We start from the raw sequence: 13,190 nt of genomic DNA on the forward strand, positions 1-13,190 counted from the left end.
AGGATTATCTAAGATCATAGCTTTTCTTCCTGTTTCTAGTTGTTTCTCACCTAGTGTATGCTAGGGAAGCTGTAGACATTTGTTGATTTGATTCATTAATGTGAGACTTTTATCTAAAGGTGACCAGAGAAAGAGAACAAGCAAACTTGTTTTGGTTTTTGGTAACTAGTTAGTAGAAACAATGAAACTAAAATAACTTGCAGTTACCTAGCAAAAAGTGAAATGCTCAGTATAGTAAACGAATGAATTTGCAAGTTTCCATTTATTAAATGCTAGCAACCAATATCACCCCATTGGACTCTCACCCTAATCCTGAATGGCAGGCGAAGCTTATTTTAAATTCACATTTTATGAAAGGGAAAACTGAGACCTTGATTAAGAGACCTCTCAGTTACTCATAGCTAATATGTATAGGATTCAACTTTAAAACCTAGACTATTGACTCCAAATTCACTGCCTCTTCCTCTTCATCAAGCTGAATGTTATGTTACTGGTGATGTTTTATTGTTATCAATGCTCTCTGATACCTATGATATTTAATAAGCAGAAATCTTCTGTATGCATGTAGTTGTAAATTTATTTTCATACCTATTTGCATACAGTGATATTTTGAAAATATAAAGCAGATCATCTCAGTCTGTGTTTTAAGAATATTCCTATCCTTCACATTGAACTTAAGATAAAAAATCTAGACATCTTGCCTGGGCCTGGATTTTGCCTACACCTGGGCCCTCTTGTCCTAGACCTCTTCCTTCTACTCAGTCTGCTCACCTCCGTTGGCCTTCTGGTTGTCCCTTGAATATACCAAGCCCACTCCTACCTCAAGGCCTTTCTACTGACTGTTCAATCTGCCGGGAAACTCTTGTCCTCGAGTCTCTCATTGGCTAATTCCTTTGTATCATTCTACTTTTTTTCTCAAATGTGACCTCCTGGCAGCCTTCACACTGTCCAATTAGAGTACTACTGTGTGGCCTGTTACTGTACTGGTCTTCCTAGCATGCACGCTATCTGAAATTTTCTTCGCATTTATTTACTGGTTTTCTGTTTCCCCGACTGCCCCATCCACTCACTATACCAAGATTACAAATTCCAAAGAACAAAAACTTTGCTTGTCTTGTTCACTGTTGTCCTTCCTGTGCCTAGAATAGAGGACAATACATAATAGGCACTTGATCAAGAATATTGGATAAATAGCAAATATCTGAAAACAGTTCCTTCTCATTGGCTCTTAAATTTTGGACATTTTTTATTTTCTTTATTTTTGTTTGTAGTTGTGGGTATGTTTAGCACAGAAGACATGGAATGGTACAAATGCTTAATAGTTTTGTTGTGTAGGGTTATGCTAATTTTCCAGAAGCATCTTTCGTTGAATACAAAGATGATCTCCTACCAGACAGAGAGAGCAGACTACCTGTTAAGACCTTCAGCTGTAGGTTTTGGGAACCACAGGAAGGAAATTGACATAGGATTCTGCTGAGTGGAGATACTCCTCCCAGTGGATGACAGCCTCCTTCCCTCTGGAATTCCTGGTGATGAAGTTGTAGATCACCCATAGATGGAACTTGGATCTGATGTGTCTTACACGTCACCAACATACACTCTCTTCCATTTTCCTTTTATTGCCACCTGATATTGATATTATCCCATTGTATTTAGATGGTGTTTGCTTGGGGTTTGATTTTTGTGTTTTGTCTTATTTTGAATTATGCTTTGATGACACATACTGAGGTTGGATTTTCGAAAGCACCAAACTGTGATATAAAGTGACTAGCATAAGAGGTGAAAACTGTCCCAGCTGTGCGGCATCTGTCTCTGGGAGACCTTTACATCTGTTTGGGGTTCATTGTTTTCTTCTACAGAAATGGTGAGACATATACATGACCTGTCTCTACAGGGCAGGACTTTTGGGAAATAATGCACCCCACAAGTTATATAAATATAACATATCATCATCAGCATAATTACTTTAACGCATATTATCAATAAGTATTTACTGAAAATATTTATATTTTAACTTACATAGGAAGGCAGTAGTGGTTTTTAATAAAATTGCAAGTGAATATCCTTGACTCTTACTCAAAAAAATCTCTTACACAAAAAATGTCCTCAGTTTAACACAAAATACAAGATAAGCAGGTGTTGGGCATTTCAACAATGTGAATTCAATGTTATTTCATTGTTGTGTATTATAAACATTACACAGGATTGGAGCAATGTTTACCTGAAAAAAAAAGTACAGCTGTCTCAGTCTTGAAAGTAAACATTATGGCTTTTTATTTTTTAATTTATGATAAAAGCATTGTGAGAGAGATCATATCATAGTTTCTGGTTCTTTTAAGTAAGACCTAGAGTTATAGGTCATTTGATTGATTTTTTCCAATCTTCCCTTTATGTGATAGGGAAGATTCTGCCATACAAGTGTAGTTTTTACAAAGGATGAATACCATGAAATATTAAAAACAGCTTAAAAATCTAAATATATATAAAAGAGGAGTTTTGGGGCCATGATTACTGAAAATATTAACATAGTTCTTAGATACAGGAGACAAAAAGGATACCTCTTTAAAAGATAATATTTAAATAATGAATTTCGGGGTAGGACATTTTGTTATTTTTTCTACTTTGCCTAATTAGCAACAAGGCTTAGATCTCAGTCTGTCTGGTAGCAATGGTATTTCTTCTTAGAAAAATCTAAAACTGTTAGACAAAGTGGTTGATCTTCCAGATCCTTAGTCATTAGTGGTCCACAGCTATTGAAAAGAACATAGCTCTATGTGTATGGATAAGCAGTCTCCAAGGTAAATCCTTCAAGCTCCAGAATACATTGTTAAATGAAAAACAAGGTACAGGACAGTGTGTACTATATGCTACATGTATATTTTTAGAGTTCTATATATTTTTATAAATTTTTCTCTGGAAAGTCTTTCAGGTTGCCTTCAGAGAGTAGGTTGGAGTCCTGTGGTACAAAGATGACAGTGAAATATTTTACTGGATAACCTTTTGATGCTTTTGAATTGTCAACAATTGTACACAAATATTATCTTAAAAATCAGTTTAAAATGACACTGTTAAAAACTAGTAAGAAAAGTAATGTGTCTGAGAAAAGCAAAACTAGTGAGAAAGAGAATTTTGTGCATTTAAAAATGTGGCTTTGAAGATATCATATCTATCTGTGAATTTTAAACCAGGAGATTTGGGATATGTACACCACCTGAGAGAATGCATTGATCTAAGAAATTTGGGTTCTAGACCCTAGTGTGCTACTGATCAGCTCTGGGAAAGTCACTCAGATTTTAATTCAGACTTCACCAGGCCTAAATTTTCTAAACTATAGAATGAGAAGAGTGAATAATTACCTTCCAACTGGTGAAACCAGTAATTCCAAAATAACTTGTAAAGAAGCATTTTTAAAGGGTTAAATTTATGGTTAAAAATAAGTGTGTTCATGAAAAGAGCAGCCAGCTTTGCTCTCTGTGGCCAAAAAAACACATGTGCACTCTGAGTACTGCCTCTTGGTGACAGCATGTTGGAATTGCAGTGAAAATTACTGAGAACAGGCAGCTAATCTTGCGTGCAAAAATGGAATATCCTGTCTGTCACAATCCCTGTAGGGACATTTCTCAATTTATAAACATATAGTGATATCAAAGTCAAAGATAGTCTAATTTCAAAACTATTAAACCATTTGAAAAATTTTTGTTACTCATCTGTAGAAATCTATCAAGCATAGGTTCTTTATAATTTGTTATAATCTTGGATTGCATGAATTTTAACAGAGGTCAGCAAACTTTTTCTGTAAAGGGTCAAATGGTAAAGATTGTATGATTTGTGGCCCCTAAGGTCTCCATTGTAACTGTACAACTCTGCAATTGTAACAAAAAGGTAGCCATAGACAATATGTAAATGAATGAGGATGGTTATATTCCTGTTCCAGTTACACTTTATTTAGAAGTACAGGTGTTAGACCAGATTTGGCCCACGGATTGTAGTTTGTTGACCCCTGAATTATAATACACTCCTACCCTAAGTTTCTCTTTGCACCGTATTCTTAAGTTACCCAATTGCCTAATTCCCAAGTATGGAAATAACATTCTACATTCTACAACCCCTTACCTTCAATCACTTCTTTATGAATAACCTACTTTGCAAATACTACGCTTTACCCAGTTACCCTGATTTTAACCATATTTTAGTTCTATAAGTTGTTTTCCTTGTTTATCTTCACTCTGGATTTATTTTTTTCTGAAAACAAGCAATGATATTTCTCTTCCACTCCCTTGTGTGTGTAACAATTTTTATGTAATTTCAATCTTTAGCCTGAAAGTCTTTTGCTAAATATCTTTTGTACCTAGGGAATCTCGGTCAGCCTTAAAATCTTCAGAATATGATTGGTTAACCACTTATTAAACATATTCTTCCCTTTTTAAAGTGAAGTTCAATCACATTGAAAACTCCTCAAAGAGCAAATATGGTCTGACTTATAATTTGTCTTGGCAAATCATTTGCAAAGATAGATATTGGTCTTTGAATTTAGTGCATCCCTGGGGAGACCCCTGTCTTAGCCAGGAACATTGGCAACAAGACCTGAGTTGTAATACCTGGCTCCAGTTCCAGATAATTCCCTCACCATGTCAATCCAGCTCTCATCCTTGTCTTTTTCCTTGAAGCTCTCCTTAGTCTTTACCCTTTCTCCTCTCTCAATATTTCTGAATTCTAAAACTTTGCCTGCCATGGACCAACTTGATATTGGCAAAACTCTTCACTTACATGCATGAAAGCTGATAGATTATTGAGATTTACTACATGCTTTAAATTCACTGCTTTTCCTATCCAGCAATTTAGCTGTAGCCCTGGATAAAGGTGATTCATGTGATCCATCTTGCTTTATGTCTCACTTGACATTCTGCCTTTTTCATGACAGGTTGCTGAATGCTATAAAGCCAGGACTTGTTAAAAAGATCAATAGATTGCCTACCCCCATTGCAGGACTGGTGAGTATTTGGAATTGAGATTTATTTTCCAATATTCCTTTGCTCTAACCTAGGGGTCATGACAGTACCATTTATTACAGTTCTCTCCTGCAATATATATTCCACTTGAATGAGAATGCATTGAATCCATTAAACCAAGAGGTCACTTAAAATGAAAGATTGCAGTCATGCCTAAATGACATGTTAATCTTTGTTTGTATTTTTTCCATGACTGATAAGGACCTTCATTCTCAAAGAGCTAAATTTGTTTTGGGGTGAGAGGCTGATAATTTGGTTGATCTTTGGGGGAGGAATGTGATTTTAATTACATTTTCTCATTTCAGGTCATCACTGCATTCCCCTAGAACGGAGGTTAGGGGAGATAGTGAGAAAGAAAATATTAAGAGAAAACAACAGTTTCATAATAAATTGCTGTTTTCAATATTATAATCTACTTGGGTTTAAATACCACAATTGTAGACCAACTATTCTAAAGACATAATGGGCCACTAAGGTGGTCTAAGGTTATCTGGAGAACTGTTTAAGCCCTTCTGAACCTACCCACATAAAATCTAAAACTCACATGTTCATATGTGGTTAGAAGCAGAATTTTTTTTCATCCATTGATATGTCTTACAATTCTTGGCAACTAATTTTAATTGCTTCCTGGATGTTGCCTTTGTGTAGAAAAAGGAAAGAAGTAGAAGATCAGGAAGACAATCAAATTTTCGTGCCGGAAGGAATTGGCATATGTGTACGTGTGCACACACACATACACACACACAGCCGAGGAAGTATATGGCTTGGTAATGACTCACTGATTGTTTCCATTGTGATTGCCTTCTGTGTATGTGGTTTTGCAGAAAAAAATGAGAAGAATGTCAAGAATTCAAGCAGGATCCTAGGTAGACTTTACTGATTGTTGTTAAAAAGCTTCTTAGCCATATCACGATGACTAATTGAAATTAGATGTGACAAAAAACCAATTGTATTTGAGAACTGTAGGGGGTCCTTGTAGGAAGGTACATAGTTTCAACCAGTTGAATGCAATAGATGTTTTCTTTAAGAATTGCTCTTTTGGCGAATGCATTTTATTCCCCATATAGGTTGGTAGTGAGCTGGTTATTAGTCATTAAAAATCCTTCTAATTTTGTTTTTCAGAATCATGTAACCAAATAAGTTAATATCTAGATAGATACATAAATTTGGAAGGAATATATTTGAATAATTCTATAAAATAACCAAAAGATGAATATTACATATTAATGTGTACATATATCAATTATTACATTTAGTATCTTCACCTATTACAAATTTTTTTTTTTTTTTTTTCCGAGATGGAAATTCGCTCTTGTTACCCAGGCTGGAGTGCAATGGTGCGATCTCGGCTTACCGCAACCTCCGCCTCCTGGGTTCAGGCAGTTCTCCTGCCTCAGCCTCCTGAGTAGCTTGGATTACAGGCACGCACCATCATGCCCAGCTGATTTTTTGTATTTTTAGTAGAGACGGGGTTTCACCATGTTGACCAGGATGGTCTCGATCTCTTGACCTCGTGATCCACCCGCCTCGGCCTCCCAAAGTGCTGGGATTACAGGCTTGAGCCACCACCTCTTACAAATGTTAAAGCCAAGCTCTTAATGATCCTGATGAATATCTGTTTGTCCCCGAGCCTATGGCATCCTGGATCTTGGAGCTCTGGAGTTTAATGTTATAGAAGCAAAATTTGCTTCTATAACAGGAAGGCCCCAGAAAAATCCAGATGAGGAGAAACAAGTCACGCCAGTCCAGTAGCTAAAGAGAAAGGGGTTTTAAAACCTCAATTTAAAAATGGAAATAATAAATAATTTTAGTAAAATTAACTGTTAGGGGCACATGCATTTATCTTTATATTATTTCCTGTCATGGACGAAATGTTGTTTCTTACCTATTGCTTCTGTCTTGGAGTATTTAGGCAACCTGATATAAGAAGGCAAGGTGACCTCATCCTTTTTCCTTCTATTTATGTTCTTGACTAGTATTCTCCTACTTCCTTTTCTTCATTTGGATTTCCTTTTCACTTTGTCCTTGCCATTACTATTTCCTTTTTTTTGGCTCCTTTTCAATGAACACCTCCCCTACTTGCTTTCACCCTGTATCACCTATATTTTCTTTACTAATTTATTATCTTTAATTAAAAAATACTTTATAGCAATAAGTGCCCACACGAGAAACAAGGAAAGATCTAAAATTGACACCCTATCATCAAAATTCAAAGAGCTAGAGGAGGAAGATAAAAAAAAAAACCTCAAAAGCTAGCAGAAGACAAGAAATAACTAAGATCAGAGCAGAACTGAAGGAGATGGAGACACAAAAAACCCTTCAAAAAATCAATAAATCCAGGAGCTGGTTTTTTGAAAAGATCAACAAAATAGACAGACAGCTAGCCAGACTAATAAAAAAGAAAGGAGAGAAGAATCAAACGGATAGAATAAAAAAAGATAAAGGGGACATCGCCACTGATCCCACAGAAATACAAACTACCATCAGAGATTACTACAAACAGCTCTATGCACATAAACCAGTAAACCAGGAAGAAATGGATAAATTTCTGGACACTTGTACTCTACCAAGACTAAATCAGGAGGAAGTTGAAACCCTGAATAGACCAACAAGGGCTGAAGTAGAGGCAGCAATCAATAGCCTACCAGCCAATATCATACTGAATGGGCAAAAGCTGGTAGAATTCCCTTTGAAACAGGCACTAGACAAGGATACCCTCTCTCACCACTCCTATTCAATATTAGTATTGGAAGTTCTAGCCTCAGCAATGAGGCAACAAAAAGAAATAAAGGGTATTCAGTTAGGAAAGGAGGAAGTCAAACTGTCTCTATTTGCAGACGACATGATTGTATATCTATAAGAGCCCATTGTCTCAACCCAAAATCTTCTCAAACTGATAAGCAACTTCAGCAGAGTCTCAGGATACAAAATCAATTTGCAGAAATCACAGGCATTCCTGTATACCAGTAACAGACAAACAGAGAGCCAAATCAAGAGTGAACGTCCATTCACAATTGCTACAAAGAGAATAAAATACCTAGGAATACAATTAACAAAGGATGTAAAGGACCTCTTCAAGGAGAACTACAAACCACTGTTCAACAAAATAAGAGAGGACAGAAACAGATGGAAAAACATTCCATGCTTATAGTTAGAAAGAATTAATGTCAGGAAAATGGCCATAATGCCCAAAGTAATCTATAGATTCAATGCTCTCCCCATCAAGCTACTAATGACCTTCTTCACAGAACTGGAAAAAAACACTTTAAACTTCATATTGAATCACAAGAGAGCCTGCATAGCCAAGACAATACTAAGCAAAAAGAACAAAGCCAGAGGCATCACACTGCTGGACTTCAAACTATACTACAAGGCTATAGTAATTAAAACAGCATGGTACTGGTACCAAAACATAGACATAGACCAATGGAACAGAACAGAGGCCCCAGAAGCAACATCACACATCTACAACCATCTGATCTTTGACAAACCTGACAAAAACAAGCAATGGGGAAAGGATTCCCTGTTTAATAAATGGTGTTGGGAAAACTGGCTAGCAAAGTGCAGAAAGCAGAAACTGGACCCCTACCTGTCACCTTACACTAAAATTAACTCCAGATGGATTAAAGATTTAAACATAAGATCTAACACTATAAAAACCCTAGAAGAAAACACAGGCAAAACCATCCAGGACATAGGCATAGGCAAGAACTTCATAATTAAAACACCAAAAGCAATGGCAATAAAAGCCAAGATAGACAAATGGGATCTAATTAAAATTTAGAGCTTCTGTATAGCAAAAGAAACCATTGTTAGAGTGAATTGGCAACCAACAGAATGGGAACAAATTTTTATAATCTACCCATCTGACAAAGGGCTAATATCCAGAATCTACAAAGAACTAAAACAGATATGCAAGAAAAAAACAACCCCAATCAAAAGTGGGCAAAGGATATGAATAGATGCTTTTCAAAAGAAGACATATATGAGGCCAACAAACATAATGAAAAATGCTCATAATCACAGGTCATTAGAGAAATGCAAATCAAAACCACATTGAGTTACCATCTCACACCAGTTAGAATGGCGATCATTAAAAAATCTCAAGACAACAGATGCTGGAGAGGATGTGAAGAAATAGGAACACTCTTACACAGTTGGTGGGAGTGTAAATTAGTTTAACCATTGTGGAAGACAGTGTGGCAATTTCTCAAGGGTCTATAAATAGAAAGAAATGGAAATTCCATTTGACCCAGCAATCCCATTACTGGGTATATACCCAAAGAACTATAAATTGTTCTACTATAAAGACATATGCACATATACGTTCATTGCAGCCCTGTGTACAATAGCAAAGACCAGGAACCAACCCAAATGCCCATCAATGATAGACTGGACAAAGAAAATGTGATAACATATACACCATGGAATACTATGCAGCCATAAAAAATGATGAGTTCATGTCCTTTGTAGGGACTTGGATGAATCTGGAAACCATCATTCTCAGCAAACTGACACAAGAACAGAAAGCCAAACACTACATGTTCTCACTCATAGGTGGGTGTTGAGCAGTGAGAACATGTGGACTCAGATCATTACACACTGGGGGTGGTTGAGGGGGTAGGGGAGAGACTGCAGAGGGTGGGGAGGGATATCATGGGGAGAAATGCCAGATATAGTATGCACCTAAAGTAAAATTAAAAAAAAAAAAAGAAGACTTCAGCCCCAGCAGGCATCTCACTGCAACTATATAGAAAGATCTCAAGTGAGAACCACCCAGCTGAGCCCATCCATCCTCAGAACTATTAGAAATAACCAATCATTGTTTTAAGCCACTGAGCTTGGGTGTTGCTTCTTATGCAGCAGCAGATTAATAGGATAAGTCTACCAATTTACAGCAAAGGGCAACTATTATATAAAACCATGAGAAAACAAAAAAAGAGGGATTAGAAACCTACCAGTTAAAAAAGAATGAATCCACACTGAGGGCTCCAAAAGGTGGGAGTGTGGGAAGAGAGTGAGAGTATAAAAACTACCTATTGAGTATAATGTTCACTTTTGGGTGATGGGTTCACTAGAAGCTCAAATGTCACCACTAAGCAATAATATATTCATGTAACAAACCTGCACATGTACCCCTGAATCTAAAAAGAAAAAGAAAAAAAGAATGAATGAACTTAAAAAAAAAATACTTTCTTAAGTAAAGTCAGTCACCTACTGCCCATGCACTGTTAACTCCTGAAACTACAAATCTGGTCAAACTCTTTTCCTTTGCTCCAGTGGCCTTTAGGTCAACATTTTCACAAAAACCAGGGCACTAGTTGTGGCCCTGGTGGGAAGCAGATCACTGTCTACATCCCCCTGTTATGTTCCTGTCCTTCCAGGGTTCTCACTTCATTCCTGTGCCTACCTTCCTACACTCATGTGCTTGTCTATGTTCATGACTTTAACTCTCCATGATACTGACCCAGAGTAGCATTTCTCATCAAGTGCTGTCTCCTGAACTCCAAATCCAGTGTTCTGTCTGTTGGACAGCTCTATCTAGAAGTCCTACAGGCACCTCAAACTTAACATATTCAAATGAGGCTTGAATGACCAGTCCCGTTCACCTATTTTCCAGTGTCAGTGAAGGCATCATAGACGTGCAGTTGCACCAGTTCCACTATCAAAGAATTTTCCCACCTGTCTACTTGCCTGCATTTCCTTGGCCACTGTCCCAGAGCAGGCCGTCCTCATCTCTTGCCTAGACTATAGTAGTTGACTCACAGTTCTGCAAACACTCTTCATTCCCATGTATGATGCCTTTTCTTGTGATATGTGTTATTCATTGAATGCTTTCCTCCTGCTCTGCTTGACAAAATCATGTTTATGTATCAAGATCTAACACAGATTAACACATCTTTTAACTTAAAAAAAAAAACAAACTAAAGATCTAACACAAAACATCCTCCTTTGTGAAACCTTTAGAATTTAGTCCATTATGATCTTTTATTATAGAATACAGAGAGTATCTCCTGATATAGAAGAAAATGAGTTAATACCCGAGAGAGATAAAAATCAGCTCTGTTTTGAAATATATTTTGAAGAATAAGATTTTGAATAACTATGGTTAACAGTTTGAAATTAAAGGCCTGTAAATGGTTTCATGTTAGTGTTAAGACACTATGTGTTTAAGTAGTTGGCCCTGATCAAACTTACCAATATCTATAATGGGTCCAAATGATGTTAGGTGTCCTGGTGATGCACTAAGAAATCACAACAGTTCTTAGGAAACAATCCGACAAATCCACATTCAGGGACATACTGCAAAACAGCTGGCCTGTCCTCTTTACCACTGTCAGCATCATTAAAAATACTGTCCCATCCCCAAAAGGCTGGACAACTGTTGTAGATTAAAGATGTCTAAGAAATAGGACACCTCATGCAGTGTATGATCCCTTAATTGCAACAAAAAAGCAGCTGTAATAGACATTATTGGGACAATTGGGGAAATTTGAGTATAAATCGAATTTTAGATAATAGTATTCTCTCAGTGTTGGATTTCCTGTATGTGAAAACTGTCTTTGTGTATATAGAAGAATACTCTTGATCTTAGATGGCACATATATATGCTGGACTATTTTGAGATGAAATGTCATGCTGTATACAACCAATCCTCAATATGTTTAGCAAAAAAGTCTAGGTAGATGATACATAATTTTATATATACATAGAGATAAGAAGGAAGGAAGGAAAGGAAGGAAGGGAGGAAGGGTGGAAATGTGGCAAAATACTGTCTGTAGATAAACGGTGTACAGGGGTCATGGTACTATTGTTGCAACCTTTTGGTAGGTTTGAAACTTTTCAATATAAAAAGTTGAGGATTAAAATCCATTAATTCTCTTATTTTCAGGGAGACGTAGGGAACCTCAAAGAAGTAGTAGGTTTGAAGATGGCAGAGATCATCTTGTTAGCAGAAATGCAGGCTTTGTGTGAGGGTATTTTTCACACAATATTTTTTTCTTCCTTATATTCATGACATTCAGGAAAGGGCAGATAAAAAAAAATCCCTGAAATGCTTCTGAATACATCAGGTTGATTTTTTCACTTTGTCAGGGGTTGACAGGCCACTGACCATCTATTGATCATGAAGTCCACAGTAGCAGGGGCCATAGAGATCTGAGAAGTGTGGCCAGTGAGTTTTCCATGCCTGAAAACCATGCATGTGTGTCTTAATGGGCTAGTGTTGAGAAGCCAATCCATTAAGATGGCCCAGCTGCTTGACTTGAAGATAAATAGAAAAGTGTTTTTTCACATAGCAATCTGAAATTATAAACATATGTAGATTTACAAAGGCATGAATAGGTGTATTTTAACCCCTGAGTTCAGCTGTGGTTACAAAGAATTCAGGGGTGAAGGTGTTAAAACAAAGTAGTTGAAAATCATTTCCTGGCAAGAATGCAAAGACCCTGGATCCGGGTCTGCATTTCTTCTGTAACGATTGCTGACATACGAAGCCGTGCAGTGACTGCCTGCAGATGCTTGCATTCTCTTTTAGGTGTTAGTGATGCTGTTTGCTGCTGCCAGAGTCCTTGAATTTAGGACTTAGCATACCAAAGGTTTTTTAAAACTGCACTTCAGTCTGTGAGCTTGTCTGTATTGTACAATAAAGCCACATCTTGAAACTCAATTTAGTGGTCATTAGAGATCATGCTAAATGTTGTTTCATCCCAGGAGCTTTGGGTTTTGTGCAAAAGTCATGAATGGATAAAGTCTTTGCTTATGATAGGAATGTGGGGATTAAGCCTTTTCTTGCCGGGAATTGAATGGTGACAGCCGTCGTGTGTGTACATATGCACATATGAAGTGTAATTGGGAATAGATGATATCCATGGATTCTGCCCCTGAGTGCTGAACCTTCCTAGAGTTGTCATGAAATGCTGTTTGACTTTTCGTGGGTCTATGAGGATAAAAGTGATCTGAGGAAAAGACAACTTTACATCTTAGATGTATCTTATAAGGTCATCTTAGATGTATTTGTTTTACAGATGAGGACATGTGGGTCCATAAAGGGGAAGTTATTTGCCCCACATGATATAAACAGTGAAAGATGCGTTGGTCCTGAGCCCTGGCTGCTCCTCTCCTTGGTTCTTCCCAGTTGAAGATGAGACACGTTTAATCACACATTATTTTACCTTTTTT

The 13,190-nt window shown here is 37.0% G+C and overlaps 1 protein-coding gene across 10 annotated transcripts in view; it reads left to right on the forward strand.

Annotated features, from left to right (window-relative positions):
• The window catches only part of LIMCH1 (LIM and calponin homology domains 1), a 362,412-nt gene that overhangs the window by 169,309 nt on the left and 179,913 nt on the right, over positions 1–13,190 (forward strand). For all 10 annotated transcript variants that reach the window (XM_074396063.1, XM_074396064.1, XM_039468101.2 and 7 more), the window contains exon 3: positions 4,922–4,991. In XM_074396063.1, coding sequence (XP_074252164.1) covers positions 4,922–4,991 — 70 coding nt within the window. The remainder of the gene's footprint in view (positions 1–4,921; positions 4,992–13,190) is intronic.

Source organism: Saimiri boliviensis, chromosome 3, assembly GCF_048565385.1.
Source record: "Saimiri boliviensis isolate mSaiBol1 chromosome 3, mSaiBol1.pri, whole genome shotgun sequence".
Lineage (NCBI taxonomy): Eukaryota > Metazoa > Chordata > Mammalia > Primates > Cebidae > Saimiri > Saimiri boliviensis.